The following is a 26096-nucleotide window of genomic DNA, read 5'->3' as shown; positions in this document are numbered from 1 at the left end:
CCTGTACCTCTGTGTCTCCCACACTGGCAGGCGGATTCTTTACCACTGCACCAGCTGGGACATTATCAGTTATATCCCCCAGACTTATTTTTCTTACAATAAAATTTTAGACGTTTTGACTCCCTTCCTCCATTTCTTCCACCCTTCACCCCCTGGCTCCTGCCTCTAGCAATCACCAATCTGTTCTCAGTACCTATGAATTTGCAGAGGGTGTTTTTGTTTTAGATTCAACATGTGAGATTCATAAGGTATTTGTCATTCTCTGTCTGGTTTATTTTAGCATAATGCCCTCAAGGTCCATCCAAGTTGTTGCAAATGGCAGGATTTCCTTCTTTTTATGGCTTATTATTTTCACACCGACTTCTGAAGTAACAGTATCGTACTTCTGACATGTTCTTCCACTCCCAGCCTCTGCTGTCCACATACTACCTATACACTACACCAGGCATGTCAGCCACAGCACCTCTGTGCATGTCCATAGTACCTTCTGTGGGAGACTGTCTCTGTGCCAAAGGAGCAGCTTAGGTGGCCTTTGCATCACCTGACTTCACTTTCTTTTCCTTAAGTTGCCAATGACTGCTAAGATGGTGGTCAAATTCTCACTCTCAGGAATTCAGACTGGGAGGAAAGAAGAAACGCTAGGTCATATCAAGAACTGAATTAGAAAGGATTACTAGTGGAAAAGAATAAGTAGGGGTTGAGACCATATGAGGTCAAAATTAGAAGAAAGCAGATACTCTGAGGGAAGAGAAACTTTAAGGTGCACAACAAAATAATAGAAAAATTGCGTTCGTGATGTGAGGCAAGAAGAGCAGAGTCACGTTTCTGGAGCACAAGAGTGGTCACCTGCTGCTGTTGGTCCTAGGGCTGGTTTATATGCAATCCTGGTTCCTGGAGGCGTGAATGTTCAATGACTTCTGGTCTTGGTTTCTTTTTTTCTTCCTTTTAAAAAATATTTATTTATTCATTTGTTTGGCTATGCCGGGTCTTGGCTGCAGCACATGGGAACTATCAGCTTCGATGCAGTATTTGGGAACTTTAGTTGTGGCATGTGGGATCTAGTTTCCCAACCAAGGATCAAACCTGGACCGTCAGCATTGGGAGTGTTAACCCACTTAACACTGGGATCACCAGGCAAGTCTGAGGTCTTGGTTTCCTTTAGGGCACCGTGTACCTCCTGACTTTAAAGTTTACATTGTACAAAGCACTGAATACCTGAACACACACCCACCCACCCCCCAGGACACTGAGTACTAAGACCTCTAGCTTGGGTGCTCTGTGATGACTCCTGTTCTCTGAACAAAATGCTGAGGACGTTCACTGTGTCCCGGAGAGCCCTCCATGGGAGATGATGGCCACTTGTATCACTGTCATAATGTCTGCTAAGACTGAAGTGTCTGTTCTGTGCCAGGAACTATACTTGGCATTGAATAACCATTGTCTCCTCACTTAATCACAACCACCTCCTCTAAAATTGGTGTTATTAACCCTGTATACAGCTAAGAAAATGCGGGCTCAGAGAGCAAACGGGACATCAGTTGGCAAACGGTGAAGGCAAGATTTGAACTTAGGGCTGCCTGACTCCAAAACTCAAGTACTTCTCACTCTGCTATGACACCTTCCTAAGGAGCGCTCTTAAATCCAGCTTCTCTAGAAACTGAATTCAGCTTCCCACACAGCACAGAGTTTCATATGGGTTTGATTTTGATAGCTTTAAGGAAGGCAGGGATTCTGCAGTTCATAGGTCCCCACTGCTGTCTATTACTTTATATCCAGAGCTCTTCACTCCTTTATGTTATTTTCTTGGCCCCAAAGGCAGTGGAGTTTTCAGCCTCTGTGAGTGAAGCACACTAATGTATAAGTACAATTTCTCATGCAGAGTACCCTACCTCAGGCTTCTCTGAGCCAGCCTCCAAGTAGCTATTAGTGTTCTTCCTGAGAATGATTCCCAGCCGCTTTGATCTCTGCACATCTCCAGTGGAACTCTTTCTCTTTCTCTCCAAACACATTCCTCCTTCTTTGTTCCCCAGCTAATGACTAGCATAGTCCCTGAAACTCCTTTGCTTCCCAGACTCAAATAATCCAGAATTTTATTGATTATACCTCTTCAGGATTTATACCACTTCTCCTGCTTTCCATTCCCACCATTCAGGCTCTCTCCCCACCCCACTTCCCCTCGCTCAGAGTGGAAATTGCCTTACCTCTCATCTTGCCCCATTCAATTTCTCCTACTGGCTCATTCTAGGCTTAATAGTTTTTAAGGGGGTAGCTATTTTAAGTTTTACTAACCAATTTTATTGCAATAAGTGGTTAAAATTGTAAATTCTCTTTGAATAATACTTTGTTTTAAAAAAATTGAAGTAAAAAAATATTGAAGTAGAGTTGTTTTACAATGTTGTGTTAGTTTCAAGTGTATAGCAAAGTGATTAGTAAAAGTGAATATATTTTGAAAAAGATATATTCATATATGAAAAAGATATAAAAAGAACATATATTCTTTTTCATAATATATTATAAAATATTGAGTATAGCTGCCTGTGATATATAGTAGGTCTTTATTTTTTTAATCTATTTTATATATAGTAGTGTGTATATGTTACTCCAAAATTCCCAATATATTTTTACAATTTTTATTTATTTATTTTTGACTGCGCTGGGTCTTTGCTGTTGTGCAGGTTTTTCTAGTTGTGAAGCGTGGGGGCTACTCTCTAGTTGCTGCACACGGGCTTCTCGGTGCAGTTGCTTCTCTTGTGGCTCTCAGGCTCTAGAGCACAGGCTCAATAGTCGTGGTGTATGGGCTTAGTTGCTTTGTGATAGGTGGGATCTTCCCGGATCAGGGATGATCTTGTGTCTCCTGCATTGGCAGGCAGATTCTTTACTATTGAGCCACCAGGGAAGCCCCCCTAATATTTAAAATTCACACTTGATCCTGTCACTCTGGGCTCAGAATCCCTCCTTGGCTCCTGTATTAGCTATCTCTTGCTGCATAACAGATTATCTCATAGTTTCTGTGGGTCAGGAATCTGGGTGCTGCTCAACTGGCTCAGGGTCTCTTTGCAGTGAAGCTGTTGGCCAGAACTGTTTCATCTCAGGATTCAGTTGGGAGGATTTGCTTCCAAGCTCACTCATTCAGTTTTTGGAGCCTCAAGTCCTTTCCAGTGTTGGCCAGAGAAGGTCCTTTGCTTCCCACGTGGTCTCTTCCATAGGCCACTCTCAATGTGACTGCTGGCTTCCCTCACAGTGAGATCTCTGAGACAGACAGAGACAGAGACTATGACAGCAGAAGCCATAGTCTTTGTAACCTAATCTTGGAAGTGACTCCATCACTACTTTTGGGGTTGCTTAACCCAGTCCACACTCAATTATTCCGAGTGTGAATACCAGGAGGTGGTGATTCCTGGGGGCCATGTTAGAGGCTGCTCACCACAACGTGCACTCTCCTGAAGCTGTAGTTTGGCTCTGCTGTTATGGGGTTGCAGAGAAATGAGTTTCTAGTATTCCCAACCAATATGTATCAGCTTCAGTGGGAGCAGCTGGACTTCATGAATTTGTTTCATTCATATTTTCTGGTGTATTTTTATTGAACAAAGTGTTTCTAGCTGAAAAGTATTCAAAAACTACTGGTTTAGGCGACTCTGTCTAAACTTTGTAGGGCTTTTCATGATCTGTCCCTCCTACCTATTCCATCCTTCATCTGACTGCTCTGTCAGGCCAGCATTACTTTCAAGCAAGACAGACTTACATAGTGGCCCTTTGCCTTTCTTTCCTGCATGCATACTGTGCTCTTTTCCATCATACCCCAGCACAGGCTGACTGCATTGCCAGGGCTAACTCATCCTTTCCATGAAATATTTTTTGCTCTAGGCAGATTTTTCTGTTTCCCCCTCATTCTTTTACTGTGCTTTGTTTAACCCCCTTAAACAAAGCAATTATCTTTTTTATTCTTATGGTTGGTTTATGTTTCCCTTCTAAATTTTCTCCAGCATCTAACCCAGAGCCTGGCACACAGAAGATGCTCAGCGGCTGTTTGTGGAGTGAATAAATAAGCCCGGCACTGGATGCTGGATGCTGCATAAATGCTTGGGGCCCTGGGTGTGGGCGGGGTGCTGACCGCAGCCCAGCATCTTCACGGGTTGCATGTGGCACCTTGGCTGTCTCATTTATAATCCATGAGTCAGTCATTGTATTCCAGATTGCTCTTCACTGTCATTTTAGCCTTTAGCTGCTTACTGAAATGAGCTAATTAAAGCTGAATTATTTTAATTGCTAATCATCAAGGAAAAAGGTTTTCTTTATTTTTTTTTTAAAATGGAAATGGCAAACTGTGTGTGTTATCCTACCATTAAAAGAAGCCAGAATGTTCTTGTTTCAAAATTATGATGGGTCCGCTGCTTCCAGAAGTGAGTGTGGACCACTGGAGCGTAAAGAAAGGTTATGTTGTATGGAGCACAAAATTGACCTAGATCCTACTTTCCATTAGTGTCACATCATATTACTCAGGAAAAGTCCAGTGGTTATTGGGCTTGAACATTGAGGGTGTGTACAGATGCCCACTGGGGGCTGATGGCTTGGCACATTAATCACAGGCCTTTTGCCCTGCTCTTTTATGTTCAAAATCTACTCTGGAGGTTATTTTTCTACAAAAAATTTTTCATAGATAAAGATATTTCTCTAGTTGATAAGACAAATTGGGACAAAACTTGATGTATCCCTTTAAAGGGCAGCTAAGGGATGGGATGGTGAATTTTGAAAATTATATTAAGATGATCCACAAATATCTACCACTTCCACTGCTTCAAAAAACTACAGGAACTGCTGTTCTGGATTGCTCAGAGTGTTACCAAACTGAACTTGGGTGTGCTTTACCAACGCAAAGCGAACCTAAGCTACTGACATTGGGTTGTGGTGAAGGCAAGCCCATTACTTGTTGCAAGATGCCAAGCATGGAGAACAGGCATCTGATGGCCTGAATTCCCAGATGGCTCTTCAGGAAGGGTTTTCAAAGGCAACATTAGGGGTGAGGGTTGTGGGAGACATTTTTCTGGTTGCTTGGTAGCAAGGAAACAAGGTGATGTTTCAGGAATCTCAATCATCAGCCTCTGGCTCTAACCAATCTGGGGATTATGGGCTTGTGGATCAGCATATAGTCATCATCTTTCACTGAGTGGGGGGGTCTTAGTTTCTGTAGAATAATGCAAAGACATGCATTAGATTGTTTTATATATATGTATATATATATATATATATATATATATATAATCCCTTTAGGAGAAACTAGAAGTCTTGTGACTCTATTGTTCTAATCATTAACTACTTTAGTCTATTCTCTGGAACTCAAAGGAAGCCAACCAAGAAGGGGAGGGTACAGAGGGCCTTGTATCCAAGAAATCCCTGCAGGGTCCTTCTCAGTTTCAGGGATCCATCTGTTTTTCTACTTTGCCTTGGATGAAGGTGCAATGGAATATTTTGCAGAAAAGCTGCTCTTCATGGTACAATGCATAGCAGAATGTTAGGGAAGGACCATGAATATTTACTATGAGTCTGCTCTTCTTGCAATGTCTAAAATACCTCTTGGCAGAGTTGTTGCAGCCTGGGTCACTCACCTATAAGAGATTAAGACATTCATTCAATAAGATTACAAGCCAGTTTGTTAAGCAAGACTTCTTTTTTAATTTCAAAGGCTTCATAGAAATATCCTAGTTCTGGGGGCTTAATGGTTTAAAAAATAGATGTTTTGCCTATCTATACTGTTTTTTTACTGTTTAGTCATAAATTTTTTACTGTGTCCATGCAAAAATATTTGTTGAGTGTCTTCTAGTACCAAGCGGTAGGCACAGCATGTCCTTGAGTATGGAGGAGTGAGAAAACTAAGAAAAGGCTTCGAGTTGGCTTCCAGCTAGAATTTGAAGGAAAGGAGGGGCATTCCTCATGTATAAAGTGAGGCGCAGGCAGTTCAAGGCAAAGAAAACAGAATGAGGAAAGGCACAGAGGCAAACAGGAAGGAAAGTGTATTACATGGCCAGAAGCAAAGTAACAATCTGGAGAAGATTTGGAGCCATGGGGAGGGCTTTGTATAGCCTCAAGATTTGGAGTTTTTTCAGTAGGCAATGAGAAGTGTCAAAGGTTTTTAAGGCCAGGTATGTTTTGATTGGGCTTCCCAGGTGGTGCAGTGGTAAAGAATCCAGCTGCCAATGCAGAAGACACAAGAGACTCTGGTTTGATCCCTGGGTTGGGAAGATCCCCTGGAAGAGGGAATGGCAACCCACTCCAGTAATCTTGCCTGGAGAATCCCATGAACAGAGGAGCCTGGTGGGCTATAGTCCATGGGCTCACAAAGAGTCAGACACAACTGAACACACGTACACGTGTGCGTGCGTACACACATACACACACACACACATGTGCTGATCAGATTTATGTTTAAGAGAAATCTCTTCTCAGCATCGTGAAGAAAGGATTGAACATAGAGAGTCTGTAAACATGGGAGACCTTTGAAGGTGTTGAGAAGAGTAAGACTGATATTTATTGAGGATCTGCAATGTGCCAGCTATTGTGCTAGACTCTTGACATGTTATCATAGTTACTGACTACTGCAGGTGTATGGAATAGGAATTAGAATTCTCATTTAACAGATGAAGCTAAATAATGTGTCCAGGATCACTCAGCTAGGTGGTAGAGGAGCTGAGCTTTGATTCTGCTCTGTCTGATTCCAAAGCTGCTGTTCTTTCCTTTACATCAAAATGGATGATGAGGGTCTGAATTATGCCAGGGGCAATGCTAAAGAGTCAACCTCCCTCCCAACCGAAGACTCTTAATATAGTTGCACCTCATTTGGAAGATTCTCCATCCACTTCATCATTCTAATTGCTTTAATATGACAAATTGACCAATTACTAGCACGTTATTTATAACCATGGTGGAATTAGTTGCTTGGTTCAATCAAGCAACCAAAAGTAACTGATTTGTAATGACTCGATTTATCAAAGTGTTCAGAGTGGTTGGTGTGCGTAGACAAAACTCACATTAGCATTAGACAAAAATGTGCAATCGAGAATGGCTGACTGTTCACAAATGACATCTGAACCAAAAGATTTCTAACACTAGCTCCATCTATAACCAAGTGGACAGGTCATAGTTTTGAGTGCCAAGAGATATTCTGGAAAATCATTTTTGTTTTGCTGACAAAGAAACTGAAGTCTGGAAAGCATAAATGATTTACCCAGGCCTGCTAACCAGAAAACAACAGAGCTTAGACTTGAACCATCTGCATTGTTCTGATGCCCAGTCCCAGAGAACTTGTCCCACTTTGCCTGCTGCACTGTGACTCTGAGCAAACCACTTAGCCTCTCGAATCCTCAATTACTATGCCCGCAACAGGATAGAATCAGTGGATGTCATTAATGAGCTTTTACTCTGTAAGAAACTACTCAAAATTTAGCATCTTGAAACAACAGCTGTTTTATGTAGCTCCTGACTCTGTGGTGTGTTCTCATGGTTGTTCTGTCCAGGACTGGCTCAGCAGAGTTCTATTGGACTTCTCACTTCTGTGATCAGCAGATGGGTCTAGGATAATCTACTGTAGCCTCACTATACTTCTATACTATGCTTCTAGTGGTTGATAGACAATTGTCTGGGCATTATCACCTGGGGGCACCTCCATTCTCCTCCACAAGGCATTTTGTCCTCCAGCAGGCTTGCTCCACCAGCTTGTATACATTTTTGTCTCATGGTTTCAAGCACAGAAAGAAAAAGCGAATTTCAACGAGCAGGTTCTTTGGAAATCTTCTGTGCATGTTTTCTATTTTCCCACTGGCTAAAGCAGTTCAGATGATGTGGCATGCAGCATCTAAAATGGCTCCCAGTGATTTCTGTCTCCTGATATTTGTGTCTTTGTGTAACCTCTGCCCCTGATATGAGGGCTGGACCTACTGATTTGCTTCTAATAGACAGAATATGCAAAATGATGAGGCATCACTTCTGAAACTAGATTATAAAAGACTGACACTCTCTGACTCTTTTTACATGCTTGATCTCGTAAAGCATGAAGAGGCCTATGAAGAGGCCCATGTGGCAAGGAACTAAGGGTACCCACTAGCCAACAACCAGTAAAGAACTGAGAACCCCAGCCCAACAGTTTTAAATGAATCAGATCCTGACAACAATCAATCAGTAAGCAAGCTTAGAAATAAGCCCTTCCCCAGTTGAAACTTCAGATGAGAATGCAGCCCTGGCCCATACCTTCATTGCAGACTTGTCAGAGACTTTGAAACGGGTGACCTAGCCAAGTCATACCTGGAGTTCTGACCACAGAAACTGTGTTGTTTGTGTGTTAATTTGGGAGTGATTTATTACACAGCAATAAGTAACCAATATACATAGCTAAGATCAGCATCAGTGTGGGAGAGGAATATTCAAGGGTATGGTTATTGAAAAGGTAATTATAGGAATTATTCACACACATTTATAAACAGTTTTCTATAGATGGACTTTTTCCAGCCTTTGGGAGTCTGAGATGGAATAATTTCCACTACTTCAACAACAATGATTAACTTTGTGTTAAGTACTGGGAACAATATGGTGAACAAGAACAGAGGCCATGTTCCTGGCCTCAGGCACCTACAGTTTGTAGCAGAGGAGAGGGAATGAGGAAAGACATTAGCTCAATAATTCCTTCTGTTTTTTTTAACTTTACAAAAACATTTTTATACATGTAAATCCATGGCTGATTCATGTCAATGTATGACAAAACCCACTACAATATTGTAAAGTAATTAGCCTCCAACTAATAAAAATAAATGAAAAAAATAATAAAATAAAATAAAATGAACAAATATATGAATAAAAAAAGATAAAAAAATAAAACATTTTTTTCTTTTTCTTTTTTTTATTGAAGGATAATTGCTTTACAGAATTTTGTTTTCTGTTAAACTTCAATATGAATCAGCCATAAATAACTCTTTCTTTAACTATGTATTTAAAGCTGTTAAGTGATACAAAGGAAGTATATATATAACTTAGTTTGGATTGGTATGAGAAAACTTGAGAAAGTGGCAGATAAGCTGAAGAGATAGGCAGGAGAGAAGGAGGCAGGAAAGAGGTAAATTTCACAGTAGAAGTGGCGTTCTTAAAGGGAAACTGGATAGGTGGTCAGGAGCTATGGAATAAGTTCATATTTATGGTCAAATTGTATCCTGCTATGTGAGAATGGTATTGTGGGTTACAGCTTTTAAACTTTCATTTAGAGATAGATGCTAAAATATTTATGGATGAAATTATATGATGTGTGATGTGGTGTGGTGTGGTGTGGTTTAGTCGCTAAGTCATGTCCAACTCTTGCGACCCCATGGACCGCAAACTGCCAGGCTCCTCTGTCCATGGGATTCTCTGGGCAGGAATACTGGAGTGGATTGCCATTTCCTTCTCCAGAGGATCTTCCCAACCTAGGGATTGAACTTTGGTCTCCTGCATTGCATGTAGATTTTTTACCGACTGAGCTATGAGGAAAGCCCATGATGTGTGGGATCCGCTTCAGAATAATTCAGTGGCAGGGTGAGGGTCAGGAGTGGGTAGAGCTACAGATGAAAGATTTTCCAAATGAGTTAATAGTTATTGAAGCTGGGTGATGGATACTCGTGGGTTCATTATACTCTTCTAGTTTTGTATGTTCCATAATAAAACGTAAAAAACTTGTATCCTGAAAACACATCCTGAAGGCTATGTATATGTATAATGTTTGACAGGTCACAGCATATATACCTCCTTGTGCTCCATTCTGGAAAATAGAGGTTAATTACATCTTTAGGGCAAGGGAATGGAATGGGTTTTATGTTACAGAAAATGTAAAGACTTCTCAGCTTCAAATCATACGGCTAACATAAAGTAGGGTATTTGGGTCATTTACCTTGCCTCCTGGCTGTAACACATTACTTCTCATTTTTCACTAGCTCAGACGGCATGGTTTCACATATAACAGAAACTTATAATATGGTTCACCCTAGAGTAAAAGCCAGTGGAAGGATTCTGTTCAAATTACATAGCATGGACAGTATTAGAGTGAATTTATGGGTTAGGAAAGGAAAAGAATAGAGTAGGAGAGAGGGGAATCCCCTTTTTTTCAAAAAATTCTCAGTTGGCTTGCCATGGCAATAATGGATTATGAATTTCTTTTTCTCTTTTATGCATGTTATTCTGAGGTGGGTCAGGCTGTGAAATCAATAGCAGGGATGGAGACATGAGTCAGGGATGTACTTCCTTAGGATATTTTTGGTGGGGGAGAGAGATACCTGGGGCTGAAGCTGAAGACATGATGCTTCATGTTTCAGTGTTCAACTGTTTCAATGTTAGGTTATTTGGGGAATCATATTTTGAGATTTTGATTCATACCTTCCTTAAAAATACCTTTGCCACCAAATTGTTTCTCTTCAGTTCAGTTCAGTCACTCAGTCATGTCCAACTCTTTGCAACCCCATGGACTGCAGCATGCCAGGCTTCCCTGTCTATCACCAAATCCTGGCGCTTACTCAAACTGATGTCCATCTAGTTGGTGATGCCATCCAACCATCTCATCCTCTGTCGTCCCCTTCTCCTGCCGCCTTCAATCTTTCCCAATATCAGGGTTTTTCCCCATGAATCAGTTCTTTGCATCAGGTAGCCAAAGTATTGGAGTATCAGCTTCAGTGTCAGTCCTTCTGGTGAATATTCAGGACTGATTTCCTTTAGGATTGAGTGGTATGATCTCCTTGCAGTCCAAGGCACTCTCGAGAGTCTTCTCCAATACCACAGTTCAAAAGCATCAATTCTTTGGTGCTCAGCTTTCTTTATAGTCCAACTCTTACATCCATAATGACTACTGGAAAAACCATAGCTTTGACTAGATAGACCTTTGTTAGGAAAGGAATGTCTCTGCTTTTTAATATGCTGTCTAGGTTGGTCATAGCTTTTCTTCTAAGGAGTAAGCGTCTCTTAATTTCATGGCTGCAGTCACCATTTGCAGTGATTTTGGAGGCCCCCAAAATAAAGCCTGTCACTGTTTCTGTTGTTTCCCCATCTATTTGCCATGAAGTGATGGGCCCAGATGCCATGATCTTTGTTTTTTCAATGTTGAGTTTTAAGCCAGCTTTTTCACTCTCCTCTTTCACGTCTATCAAGAGGCTCTTTAGCTCTTCTTCACTTTCTGCCATAAGGGTGGTGTCATATGCATATCTGAGGCTATTGATATTTCTCTTGGCAATCTTGATTCCAGCTTGTGCTTCATTCAGCCTGGCATTTCGCGTGATGTACTATGCATATAAGTTAAATAAGCAGGGTGACAATATATAGCCTTGATGTACTCCTTTCCCAATTGTGAACCAGTCTGTTGTTCCATGTCTTGTTCTAACTCTTGCTTCATGACCTGCACACAGGCTTCTCAGGAGACAAGTAAGGTGGTCTGGTATTTCCATCTCTAAAAATTTTCCACACAGATGTGATCCACACAGTCAAAGGCTTTGGCATAGTCAATAAAGGGGTTATTTCTCTTCAACCCCTATTAAATGAAGACTTCACTGGAGTCATATATATGCAGATTACATTTACCATCTTAAGCCAAGGTTAAATAAAAGGGAAGAATGCTTATGGCAGTGAAGATTTTCAGAGCTTGAAGATGAATTTGGTTATTTCAAAACCATGATGAATCTCCTTGTCAGTGCAAAGCAGCAAAGGAATAAAGTAATGGAGAAGGTGGACCTGGGCATAAACATGTTCCCACACAGCATTTGTACTGAAAGGCTTTGTTGTTGTTCCCTGAACCTTGGCAATTACAGGCATTTTCCTGTGCTCTGAAAAACATTTGGCAAACAGCGAAAGGAGGTCCCCTCCTTTTCTGTGTTCAAGGCTGGGTTCTGGCCTTGTTGCAGGGAAACGCTAATTCCCAATCGTTCTCCCTGGGAGCAAATGGTTTGTTTTCTCTTCACTGAATCCTGCCAGGGATGAGTTCTCAGCAGCAGAGCCTGGCATGGAAAATCCATTTGGAGCAACTAGTCCCCAGGAGGGAAGAAGGCAAGCCGATTAGGGGGTGCGGGGGACAGCTGCAGCCACCATCAGGGCCAGTCACACCCGCTGGCCGGGGTGGGCATTAATACACAAAGGCACATACAGAGTCCACAGCAAACACGAGTCTTGCTTGTATGCCCACAACTACATGTACCACACACAACCAAATCCATCCATATATACCACACACGTACACTCAATATAGCAGTCACATGCACCACACTGCCATATACATACCACAGACACACACGCTGTATAACAACTGTGCCCACCACACCCCACATACACACGGTGGCACAGAAACTCATCTACTGAATACCACATACAGAACATATACCCTATCACACAAAAACACACCAGTTACTCTCCACAATGATCATATGCATCCATGCCACATATGTGCGTATACACACATTCACAGTCCACATTAGTCACAGGCATCATGCATATCACACACACACATGTACACACTTAACAACACATCCAATTACACATACATACTGCATCTAATCCACATAACAAATATACACACCAAATACGTAACACATTCCACATACCAATCCCATGCATCACAGATACATCTCTGTTACATACACAACCCCAAGGCACCCAGCTTGATTACTTTCCCGCTTAGCAAGTGGGTGGGGCTGCAGCCTCGGGCTGAGAAGGGGCGGGTAGTGGTTAACACAGATCATGCTGTGTTGGGGGCTGGGGGCCTTGGCGCAGGATGTGTGCCCCAGGGGCCGCGCTGGGAGCGGGAGACAGCCCCGGGGGAGCGCACGTGTGTCCTGTGTGCACGTGTGCATGCCGCCAGGGGCCGATGTGCCCCAAGACTGGGGATGTGTGTGTGTGTGTGTACGAGGGCAAAGGGGGCCGCGCGTGGGGCAAGGCTGTGCGTGTGTGAAAACCCCGCTCCCACCAGCGCAGGGTCTAGCGCACTGGGCGTCCGGGCGGGCGGGTCCTCAGCTTGCACAGCCCTCCGCGGAGTGTGGAAGTGTGTTTCGGCGGGAGTGTGTGTGTGGGACGCGTGCGTGGAAGCTGGCGTGCGTGTGAACACCGAGCCTCCGAGGCGGCTGTGTTCCTAACGGCCCTCCATCCGTGGGGGCCAGCCTACGGGTGCTGAGTGGCTGAGTGCGCGGTGGCCACGGGGCCGCCGAGCGTGTGTGAGCAGCCGTGTGTGAGAAGGCGGGGCTGGCGGAGGGACTCTTGGCGTCTGCCGAAGCCAACGCGCGTGTGTGCGCGTGCGTGTGCACGTGGGGCGCGCCGCGCGCCACGGCGGAGGGAGGGAAGGCGGCGGCAGGCCCAGCCCCCGGTGCAGCGCCCGGGGCGGCTCCTCTGCGAGCCTAAGGGACCGCTGCGCTGCCGCCGCCGCCAGCTCTGCTACCGCCACCTCCAAGCGCTGGCCTGACTCCCGGCCCGCGCTGTGCCCGCCTCGGCTTCCTGCCCGCCCAGACGCCGCTCCGACCGAGCTCCGGGTCTCGGCTCCGCGGAGGGAGAGGAAATGAGTGCGGCCGCGGCGCCGGCGCCCGAGCGCGGTTGGAAGAGCGAGAAAGTGGACGAGGCTCAGGCCCTGGCGCGGAGTTGCGCCGCCCGCAGACCCGATTTCCAGCCGTGCGACGGGCTCTCCATCTGTGCCACGCACAGCCACGGCAAGTGCTTCAAGCTGCACTGGTGCTGTCACCTCGGATGGTGTCACTGTAAGTCGAGCCGCGTCTCCTCGCCTTTCTCCGCGGTCCCCAGGGCTCCCGCGGGGCCGTCCGGGGTCGTAGCAGGGACTGTGCGGCCTGGGGGGCGCCCGACTGGGCCGGGGCTGCCCTGCCTCAGGCCGAGGCCGCCGTGGGGTCCGGGCGGCGGGAACGGTCCTCGCGCCGGACGAGTCGGGTCGGCGCTGCCTTGGCAACGAGATGAAATCTGTGGGGAACCTACCTATTTAGCCACTTCTACAAAAGGGGTCTCTCCGTCCCAGGAAAACTGGGGTGTATTTCCCTCCCCCCCCCCCCGTTTTCTTTTTAAACCGAAAAGACCAGGCGCGTGTGGAGAAAGGGTAGACAGCCGTCAGAGTTGACTACAACCGGAGTGAAAGTCTTTTTTTCAGGGCTGGTGGTTAAAAGGTGCACCTCTTTCTTTTTTCACTTTTATCTTAACGGGCTGCTATTTAAAAGAAAGAGAACCCTTGGATTTGGAATCGTAGCCCATTTCTTGTATTCAGATTGAAAAAGCGCTGAAGAGTGAGGGACTGCTTCCAAGAAGTTAATATTAACAGTTTGGAAGGGTGAACTCCTTGAATACCCAGTTCCAGCGTATAAAGCCAGTGTATTATAGAGACTGTTATAAAATTGCAAAAATAAAATGAACGAAAGTAAGCTTCAGTGATCTTAAAGTAATTTGTAGAACTAAATGGTCTAAACCTTTTCTCTTATGTCTATCCTGCCTGCGATTTTTAAAATAGATTTAAGTGGCCATTTAATCAGAATTTCACAATTTGATTAGTTTATGGTATTTGGCCTGCTATATCTGATGAATTATTTCTTTTTAGAAATGCATTCTAAACTTAGTTTCCACATAACCTTATAATAGAGGGTTTGGAGTGCTCATTTAGGATACAGATTCTCAAAGTGATCTTAAAATTATTTTTTCTTCGTTGGTTAGAAAAAATGGCTCCCAACAAGAGATGCAGTACGTAACAGATCCTGGTTTATATTAATTGAACATAATAAAATATTTTAAATTTATGACTTCAGGGATAGAGAATTCTTACATTTCCTTTACAAATGCAAGACACATTGAACAGTATTGATTTTTTGCATTCTGTGTACTGTTGGGTCTGTTTCGTCCTATATCTCATTATTCCTGTTGCTCTCAGCTCCATTCCTAATTGTATGGCATTGCTTAAGTGGGGGATAGGGTGAAGAGTTGAAAGTGACAACTGTGGGAAACCTATGATGCTAGAATACACAAGTAGCGTGACTCTGGTGAGTCCATTTCCTGTGGAAGTATAGAAAAAGTCATAGTGTGAATTGTGAGGAGCATTAAAGATGGTCCAGTTCAGTGCCTGTCTTATTTCGGCAGTCTCCCCTTTGAGTACACCATTACTGATGGGAACCTTGCCATCTTCTCAGGCAGCCTCTTCCTTCATTAGACAGCTTTGACTCTTAAAAATGCTCTTCCTTATATGGAGCTAAAATCAATTACGTTGGAATTTCTTCCTACACCTCCTATTTCTACCTTATGAAATTATATATAACAATCTTAACCTTTTTTAGATCCTGTCTGTTTCAACTCTTCACATATACACATGATGTATACTTTTTTACCCTGTCTCTAGTCATAGCATCTGGCCTGAAATAGGTTTGTAATTCACATTTGTTGAATGACTGAATGACGGTAGCCATTGTTTTCCTCTCAAGCATTGTCTTGTCCTGTTTATAAATCTCCATTCCTTTCTATGGGCTTCCCAGGTGGCTCAGTGGTAAAGAATCCTCCTGACTGTGCAGGAGATGTGGATTCGATCCCAGGGTCTGATCCCTGGGTCAGGAAGATCCCCTGGAGAAGGAAATGGCTGTCCACTCTCGTATTCTTGCCTGAGAAATCGCATGGACAGAGGAGCCTGGTGGGCTGCAGTCCATGGGGCAGCAAGAATCGGACATGACTGAGTGACTAAACCACCACCATTCTTTTCTGCCTTTCCTTTAATGGTGTTCAGGCCCCTAAGCATCCTGGTTTTTCTATTCTGAACATATGCCAATATGGTTATGAGCCTATGAAGATAGTTACTCCTAGAAGTGTACACCATATCCCAGTTGTGGTATGATCTGTCCAAAATTAAGCAGGACTGATATTGCCTGTGTTTGAGATACTACTACTGCAGCTAGCATCACATTAGCTTTTCTTTCTTCCACATCATATTGAGCTTGTTGTTGTCAGATTGAACTAAGCTTGCTGTGAACTAAGCCATTAAGCCTCTTTTTTGTTTGTGTGTGTGTTTTACATTTGTGGCAATTTAGAGCGCTTGCCTGTCTCACAATTATACATATATATTTGGATATGGCTGCTCACAGATCACTTAAATAGATCCCTTCCATATATTTTCCTCTTTCCTTATTGATAAAATTGTTGAACAGGAGAAGACCACAGATGAAAGTCCTGAACTGGCTTTCAGGTTCATAACAATTCATTAATGAGCACTCTGTTGTTATGATTGTTTTAACAATTACCTCACTACCTAATTGGGCTTCCCAGGGGTTTCAGCTATAATCTGCCTGCCAATGCAGGAGACCAAGAAATGCGAGTTCAGTCCCTGGGTGGTCAGGAAGATCATTTGGCATAGGAAATGGCAACCCACTCCAGTGTTCTTGCCTGGAAAATTCCATGGACAGAGGAGTCTGGTGGGCTATAGTCCCTGTGGGGTCGCAAAGAGTTGGACATGGCTGAGTGATTGAGCGCGCGCGCACGCACGCACGCACGCACACACACACACACGCACACACACACACACGCACACACACACACACACACACACACACCTTATTATACCTTTATCCACCTTCTGTTTATCTTATCTATATTGGTTTAGTGAGAACCTGATCAGATACTTTGTTGAAATTCTCCCAACATACTACTTTTATGTCTTTTTGATATATAATGTCTATCTGTAAACATACTCTTCTAAAAAACAATAAAGGAAATTATTTGAGTGTAGCGCAGCTTGATTCCACAAATGCTTAACATCTTCTTTTCTAAGTGATTAGTAGCTACTTTTAAAATAATCTGAATTTAGAAAGGACTGACGTTGAGTATACTGGACCATTAGCAGTTCTATTTGTTTTTAAAATCAAGCCTGCATTTATTTGCTCTTTTCAGTCTTTGGCAGGCTTCTGGGATTCCATGCTTCCTCTGCTGCTGGTGGTTTGGTGATCACATCCCAGAATAGCTTCAGTTCATTTAGAGCAGCCAGCTGCCCTGTTCAGTCTCCTCACCTGTATGAGACATCAATTCTTTCTACCTTTTTTAAGCCCAAATATTATTTTTCTTTAAGAGAAGCAGAGTTAACACATTTGAGAAGGTCTACTTCTTTTGGACTTCATGAACACAACATCAGTCCTAAATAGAATTCTTTTAATTTTGGTGAACATGCATTGAGCACCTTCTCTTTATGAGACATTATTAGGGAAACTAGGAACACAGGTATGAATATAGCTGGATCATGTCCCATAAGCAGAGTGTAAGGGTGTGATTCATCCTATATTTATTTTTGCATTCCTTTAAAATCACAAATGATATGGCTGAAAAATGATCAACTTGTTCACCAAATTGGTAAATATTAAACCAGGAGGACTACCTTGAGATGATTGAGAGAGGAAATTCAGAACAAATAAAGGAAATTCAGTCTTATATGGTTGATGTTGAGTTTGTGATATTTATAACCTTATGAAGTAGAAAAGGCTGCAGGTACATACCTGTTCATGAAAGACACATACTGTGTATATGTTGGCAGATGCAGTGCTTGGTGTAAAGGAAATAATTGTTATATTTGGGTAATCGATTTTGAGGACTGTGTCTGTGATGAAAACTAGATATGTTCTATTAATGTCTCTGTCAGAGATAGATTATTGGGCTGAATAAACTATGGCCCTGGATCTGAACCTTTATTTTTTTTTCTTAGTAAGGAGTGGTATTGGTTGAATTAACAATGAAGGATTCCAAGAAGAGTTTTGAGAGAGGAAAAGATGTGGCTTGGCTAGGGAAGAGGGATGGTAAACAATAAATCATATGTAGATATTGTAAAATAGCTTTTTTTGTGACTGGAGTAGATAGAATGTTAGAAGAAATAAGAAATTTGATTGTTGAAGTGTTAGGGAGGGATGAACTGCACAGTGGGGAAGTTCCAGTTGCTAGAGACCTTGGCATTATAATGGTAAAAATGAGTAGTGGGGGAATGAAATCAGTATGGGAGAATATTTTCATACTAGTGAAAAAAATAGGTTGAAATTCATGCAACAATGTCTATTTAATGGAAATTGGAATAGATTAGATTTGGAGGGGGAGGAAGAGGATAGTTACAAAGGATAGCTTCTAGGATTCTAGAATTTTGCCTTATGCAGCTTGGATGGATGGTGATGCTGTTCATTCACTGACAACCAAATACTGAAGAAGAACTAGGGTTGGATGATTATGGAATCATGAATCCACAAAGACCATGAATCCAATTTTGTATCTGTTGAGTTTCTGTTGCTTTGTCATTGCATGGTGATGTCAGTAGGCATTTGGGTATAGAGGATATAGAACTTGGAGAAGTCTGCACTGGAGATAATATGGAAATCATTCACTTCTTTATAGATTAGATTGCCAATGGAGAGGCTACAGTATGAGAAATGAAGAAACCCTTTAGGCTTTCCCTTTAGAACACTAAACATTTAGAGGTTAGTTACAGGAGGATGAGCTGGCAATTGAGTCTGAGAAGAGATAGCCAAAAAAGAAAAATCTGGAAAGCATGGTATTACAGAGGCCAAGAGAAAGGAGTGTTTTAAGAAAGAATATGAAGGTGAAATCCGTTTTCAGCAGGTTATTTCTTAGATATTGGTGAAACTAGAAATAGTGATTTTTTTTTGTTTTGTTACTGAAGAAGAGGATGAAAAGTTTAGTTTTGCAACAGTAACTTAAGGAATATACTTAATTATAGCATAGCTATTTGAGATCATGAATTCTTCAAGGTAGAGAAGAATAAAATGCCAGGATATGAGAATTAGGACACAAAGATAGCAGTTAATATTTATTGAGTGATTACTTTGTGCCAGAGTAAGCTGATTATGCTAAGCACTCAATAACCAATTATGTTATTATGTCCATTCTATAGTGAAGGAGAAAGGCTTAAAGAAGTCAAGTAACTTTCCCTTGGGCATGTAGCTGGTAAGGAGTAGAAGCTGGATTTGAAGTCTTGTCTGTCTGATTCTTGGACCTGGAGTCTTAACCACGATAGGTACTCTACAGCAATTTAAAGTTAATGAGCAAAATCCATTTTTGCTTTTTAAAAAACAGTTTTTTGGCTTTGTTAAAACCAGTGGTGGGGAAAGTTTTAAGAAATAGGTGGAAAATTGTATCAATTGCCATAGTGAAGTAGAGAAGCATGGGAACTGTAAAGAGATCCCTGAATATGGTAGGGAGTGAAATCCAAGTTAAGAACTATCAGAGAAAGTGATGAGAGGGTGTTGGGGGTGAGGGGAGATGGATAGGTAGAAGTGGGGTCATGTATGTGATGCGATGTCTGTACCACCAGCAGAACTCAGCTTTATTGGCTTAATAAATCACACAGTAGGTGAGCTCAGTTTTCTGCAGAAGACATCTTAAAAGATGTCTCTTTCAGGTTGAAAGCAGGAAGAGTGGGACTTGATGTAGTCTAATAGATGATATTAACATATCTAAAGAAAGACTGTTAAAGCAGAAGGTGGATGGGCAGCATAGAATTACAGAAAAATGGGAGTAGGAGAGGCAGAATTTGGAAGTGTTTTTTCCCAGCACTGTTCAGAGAAGGTGGCACTGCCTAGAAGCTCAAATGTCTGGTCCTGTGACTGGGCTATCTCAGCAAATGTTTGGTTATAATTTGGCTTCCTGTTTTTATATGTCCTATAGGGAAAGAAAGCTGATGAGAGGATTTAACTCTGAGGACCTTGGGGCAAGTATAGTTCTCTCCACTAGCTAGTATATTAGCATTGTGGTTTTTGCATTACTCTATTTGTTCTATTTTCCTGCTTCTACTCAACCCCCCAAATCAAGTTCTGACTTCCCCGGGGTAATACCAGCTGGTTTTCCCAAGAGACGGCTCAGGCATATCAGTAAAAGAAGCTACAGAAAATATATTTGAGATGTCTGACAGTGAAAACTGGCAAAAAAGGGAGTGGTAGTTTGATTAGATGGAGGAGCCAGCTGAAGCTTTTTTCTTCTAATGAGGCCTCTTTCCATGTCTGGTAGTTAAAGGAAGAGGACACAGGTGTTAGCCGGTGCAGAGGTGAAGTCAGTTTCTGAGTCTCCTCAAATCTTTTATCCAGAGATAGAGAAAACTAATAGGTGTTTTTCCATCTAAGTGGTGTTTCGATAATAGATAGCACACTTGTTGTTTATATGCAGGCACAATTGTAACTTTTTGCATGTGTTAGCTCATTTACACTTCACAACAGCCTTGTGAAGTAGATATTGTTATTATCCTCATTTTTTAGGTGGAAACTTGCTGGAGGTCCCGCGAAGTAGCCCTGGCCACATGTCGTCAGTGTATTAGAATCTCACAGACCAGCTGGTAACCAGGCTCTGAGTTTCTTGGTTCTGCTCAGGGTACAGTGAGGAGGATTTCAGCTCTTTAAAATTTTCTTTGGAACAAGGAGGATTTAAGTAAATAAGTAAAAATAAGAATGGTTTCTTGTTTTAAGAGAAGGGCAATTATATGCAATATGAACTTTTTGGAGTGTTTGCAAACTGTACAACTATGCTTTTAAAAAGCATTTAATGGAGTTTGGGATCTACATGTACACACTGCTATATTTTAAATGGATAACTGACAGGGACCTACTGTATAGCACGGGGAACTCTGCTGAATGTTATGTGGCAGCCTGGATGGGAAGGGAGTTTGGGGGAGAATGGGTACATGTATATGTATGACTGAGTCCTTTGCTTCACCTGAGACCATCACAACATTGTTAATTGGTTATACTCCAATACAAAGTGAAAAGTTAAAGAAAAGATATTTAATGATGTATTTGTATAATATGAAGTTTCAGTCATATCATATCTTCAGATGATCCCTAACTAGTGCAAGCCTCTTTCGGTGAGCTTTGCATGTGTACTGTTAATTATTACTGGTTTCCAAGCCTGTTGAACTTTAAAACATTTGAACCAAATAGCTTTTGAGGACCTTTTTATGATAATTCCCTGCCTTACGACACCCTCAGTTTAAGTTTGTCCTCTCATGTTGTGGAACCTCATCAATTCACAAGAAAGAATATATCCAGAGAAATTAGGTGTTATTAATTCCAAATAAACACGGGGACATATATTTAACTTTAACAGTTATCTAGAAGAAGATATGCCTTCTCAAAAAATAAAGTGTTTGATATATAAAATGTGAGGGCAGAGTGTGGTCGTAGAAGGAGTGAGGGCTGTGGAGTCAGACACGCCTGAGTTCAGTCCTGGTTTTTCCATTCATTGGCAGGATAACTTCGGATAGGTTACTCAACCTTTCTCAGCCTCAGTGCTCTCTTCTGAAAAATAAGAATAAAAATCCTCCTTCACAGGGTTGTTGTGAAGATTAAATGACATAAGCAGAGTACTTAGTGCAGGTGTTCAGCATCAGCCCCTCCTGAAAACAAGCGATGGAAATACTAGATAGTATCGTCATCCCAGGGACAGGCTCTGGAATTGGACTTTGTGTTTGAATCCTGGCTCTGCCCACTGACGAGTTCCGTGGTTTGGGGGAAGTTACTTAACTTCCCTCTTTCAGTTTCATCACTTTTAATACGCGGATAATAACATAGTTATACTATCATAGTGGTGATATGTCAAAAACCCAAACTCCAACTGCTTCTCCTTGCACAAATGTCCTGGTTAATCTGGAATTCACTTTGTAACCATACTCATTTGTTCAGTTACACACTTCAACACAACATGGATGGTAAAAACATACATTTGGGATAGTATGACGTTTAGAAATCAAGTTTTTCAGTTGTCCTCATTGTAGAAAGGTCTATTGCATAATAGCTACTTTGTGATAATTATCTACTTTTTATCTTGGAATTTTATGTTGTGCTCTTCCACTCCCCTGCTCTATCCTCTTTTCCACCATTGTTAAGCAGTGGATAGTTCTGGTTAATTAGATATACCAGTTAATACAGAAGTATCATATCAAACATGGGTTAATACGTTTCAAATGATCAGAATATTTTAAAGTTGTTGAAGTGAAGCTGCACATACTAACTTTAATGATTGCTATCCTGTAACAATACTTAGCTATCATTTGGAATATTGATTTTGTGTAGAAAATAGCAAAGTGCTAGTTATATGCAACATGAAGGTTTTTGGAGTGATTGCAAAGTGTATAAAACTATGCTTTTTAGGAGGAGCCCTGGCTGCTAGAATGGTAGACAAAGTAGATTTAATTGTTTTTGCAAGTTACTTTACTAAAATTCACAGAATTTTCATTTTGTGTTTCTTTTGTTCTTATTGTTGGTTTGTTCTTCAATATTCTAATATTTAGCAGTATTCTGTAAAGTGAAAGTGAAGTCGCTCAGTCATGTCTGACTCTTTGCAACCTCATGGACGATAGCCTACCAGGCTCTGCAGTCCATGGGATTTTCCAGGCAAGAATACTGGAGCGGGCTGCCATTTCCTTCTCCAAGCACACTACCAAAAATGTGCAATGTCTGAAGTGGTCAGCAGCTACAATAAATCTCTCCAGCTGTGTCTGCACAATGCCCTGAAAAAGTCCGTTCAGGACAAATTTTTTAACCTCCCTAGTGCTTTTCTGCCCATTTAAAACTAGATTCTTGGTGTGATATAGAATGTTGTTTCTTCCTCTGTATCTCATTTAAACAGACCTTTAGTGAAATGAAAACACCAGGAGTTTTGTAATAATTTGGTATTTTGTGTAATAATTGTGGTATTTTGTGTCTGTTAGACTCAATTTGTTTTTTCTTTCTGTCTGCACACACACATGCACATATATGTGCTTTTTTTCTTAAGCCATTTAAAAGTTGCTGACATGATATTTCATCTAAATATTTCAGCATACCTCTCATCTTCCTATGAAATCACAATACTAATCACACTTAAGATAGTAACACGAATTCAGCAACACCATCTAACATACAATTTCCTTAATTGTCAAAAAATTAATTTTATAGCTGACTTTTCAATTCAAGAGCCAATCAGAATTCATATATATCACATGGATATTTTAATGGCATAGATTGTGGTGATTGTTTCACAAGTGTATACTTATCTCTGCACTCATCAAATTTTATGTATTAAATCTACAGCTTTTTCTGTGTCAGTCATACCTCATTAAAATGGTTTAACAAGTGAAATAAATAAAATTAGTGGAATAAAAACATTCATGTATCACATTTCATTATTGTATCACTTCAGTCTCCCCTTTAAACGTTCTAGAATAATCATACTTTTTTGGGTGGTATTGAAGTTTTGGAAGAGTCCAGATTAACTGTCTGTAGTATATCCCATGTTTTAAATTTGCCTTATTAGATTTAGGTTAAAAATTTTTGCCTAGTTATTAAATTGGTGCTGTTGTATCCCTTGTATAGCATTATAGGAGGAGACATAAGTCATGGTGTTCTACTTGTGTAGGGTTCAATTCAGTTCAGTTGCTCAGTTGTGTCCAACTCTTTGCCACCCCATGAACCGCATCACACCAGGCCTCCCTGTCCATCACCAACTCCCAGAGTCCATCCATACCCGTGTCCATTGAGTCAGTGATGCCATCCAACCATCTCATCCTCTGTTGTCCCCTTCTCCTCCCGCCCTCAATCTTTCCCAGCATCAGGGTCTTTTCCAGTGAGTCAGCTCTTTGCATCAGATGGCCAAAGTATTGGAGTTTCAGCTTCAACATCAGTCCTTCCAATGAACACCCAGGACTGATCTCCTTTAGGATGGACTGGTTGGATCTCCTTGCAGTCCAAGGGACTCTCAAGAGTCTTCTCCAACACCACAGTTCAAAAGCATTGATTATTCTGCTCTCAGCCTTCTTTATAGTCCAACTCTCACATCCATATATGACCACTGGAAAAACCATAGCCTTGACTAGATGGACCTTTGTTGGAAAAGTAATGTCTTTGCTTTTTAATATGCTGTCTAGGTTGGTCATAACTTTCCTTCCAAGGAGTAAGCGTCTTTTAATTTCATGGCTGCAGTCACCATCTGCAGTGATTTTGGAGCCCAGAAAAATAAAGTCAGCCACTGTTTCCACTGTCTCCCCATCTATTTCCCATGAAGTGATGGGACCAGATGCCATGATCTTAGTTTTCTGAATGTTGAGCTTTAAGCCAACTTTTTCACTCTCCTCTTTCACTTTCATCAAGAGGTTCTTTAGTTCTTCTTCACTTTCTCCCATAAGGGTGGTGTATCTGTCAGTATAGACATATTGTTTCTCCTTTGTTACTTTTTTTGTAGTTATTTTAATCACTTAGTAGGAATAAGTAACTGTGGAGTGATACTTTGACACTGAGTGAATATCCTGTTCCCCAATAAACTTTAACCCTATGATTTTAGTATTGACTGCAGAGTCTGTGTGAATCACAGAGCTTCTTCAAGCTGGCTTTGTGACCTTTTGACATGTCCCTATCATTTTACTTTACTGCTTTCTGAAACAAGATATTCCAGACTTACCTAGTAATTTCCTCACCCCAGGCCAGAAATGAGTCAATTTTCCAAGAAACCTATGTTCCTTTCAGTGAAGAATGGTATGGAAACCGTTATCTGGGTTTTTAATGTGTTTATTTCTGCTGGGATGCTACTGCATGTTACTTTCAGTGGACAGACTTGAAAAGTGTGTGTCTCTTTCATCTTTCCCCATTCCATAGTTGTGCCTGCCTTCTCTGTGGGTAAAAACCCTGGTTTCCATTATATCATAATATTTACTCATTTCTTCTATTTTCAGCTACCCATAAAATAGTTTAGGAATTATTATTTTGGTTTCACTACCAACAACAGATTGATGACTTAAAGTTCAAGATAGAATATATCCTGGGAAGGATGTATGTAGTCAGAACACACTGTTCAAAAGTTTCTTGAGTTAATTTTCTTCTGTGTGGTCATGTTGTCAGTTGGGTTCATTTATTTCTGATTTGGATCAATTTCAGGTATACTTTTTTCATCTTTTTTAAATTAAACTTTTAATTTTGAGATAATTTGTAGGTTCACATACAGTTGTGAGAAGTAATACAGAGGTCTCACATATTCTGTATCCAGTTTCCCAGTGGTAGCATTTCACAGAACTGTAGTATGATGTCACAACCAGGAAATTGACATTGATACAGATAGGTTCAGGAACAGTTCCAGCATTGCAAGGATACCTCATGTTACCTCTTTGTAGCCATACTCACATTCCCTTCTGCACCAGCCACTAATTAATCCCTGCCAATTACTAATCTGTTCTCTATTTCTTTAATTTTGTCATTTCCAGGATGTTATATAAACAGATCATATGTTATGTAACCTTTGGGGATTGACTTTTTTCACTTAGCGTAATAACTCTTGGCGATTCATTCTGTTTGTTGGATATATCAATAGCTCGTTCCTTTTTATGGCTGAGTAGTGTTCCATGCTGTACATGTACCACACTTTGTTTACCCGTTCACCCACTGAAGGACACCTGGGTTGTTTCTAGTTTTTAGTTATTATAAATAAGCCTGCTGTAAACCTTTGTGTATGGTTTACTGTGTGAACAAAAGCTTTCATTTTTCTGAAATAAATGCCCAGAAGCACAAATGCTTGGTTATGTGGAGGTTGTACATTTAGTTTTTTAAGAAACTGCTAAATTGTTTTCCGTGGTTACCGTACCATTTTATATTCCTGCCAGCAATGTATGAGTGATCCAGTTTCTTAACCACATTTCCTGTCAGTGTTTGATGGTCTGCTATTTTTATTTTAGTGATCTGATAGATGTGTACTGATCACTCATTTTGATTTTCATTTGCATTTACCTGATGGTTAACATTGGTGTGCTTATTCACCATTTGTATATCCTCTTTGGTGAAGTGTCTTTAATTTTTAAGACCTTTCAAAGAGCTGTTTTAAAGGTTTACAACAAAATCAAGAGGCAGGTATGGAGCTTTCCCATGTTTTGCTCCCACATGTGCGTAGCCTTGTCCATTATTATTTATCAGAATTGTACACTTTTTTTTTAACCCAGGATGAACCTATACTGACACATCATTACCATCTAAAGTCCACAGTTTACCTTAGGCTTCACCCTCGGTGTTGTACATTCTATGAATATGGACAATAATGAAATACATGCATCATTTATAATATCATACAGAGTGTTTTCACTGCTCTGAAAATACCCTGTG

General features: G+C 41.3%; 1 protein-coding gene across 1 annotated transcript in view; it reads left to right on the top strand.

The window, feature by feature from the left end:
• The first annotated feature begins 13147 nt into the window (after nucleotides 1-13147).
• The window catches only part of C19H3orf70 (chromosome 19 C3orf70 homolog), a 117727-nt gene continuing 104778 nt past the window's right edge, over nucleotides 13148-26096 (top strand). Inside the window, exon 1 of the mRNA XM_043874828.1 lies at nucleotides 13148-13727. Within this exon, the coding sequence (XP_043730763.1) occupies nucleotides 13532-13727 (196 nt within the window). The 5' untranslated portion in view covers nucleotides 13148-13531. The remainder of the gene's footprint in view (nucleotides 13728-26096) is intronic.

Source organism: Cervus elaphus, chromosome 19 (genome assembly GCF_910594005.1).
Source record: "Cervus elaphus chromosome 19, mCerEla1.1, whole genome shotgun sequence".
In the NCBI taxonomy this organism is placed as follows: domain Eukaryota; kingdom Metazoa; phylum Chordata; class Mammalia; order Artiodactyla; family Cervidae; genus Cervus; species Cervus elaphus.
The sequence above is the reverse complement of the archived record's forward strand: the minus strand, read 5'-3'. Positions and strand labels throughout refer to the sequence as shown.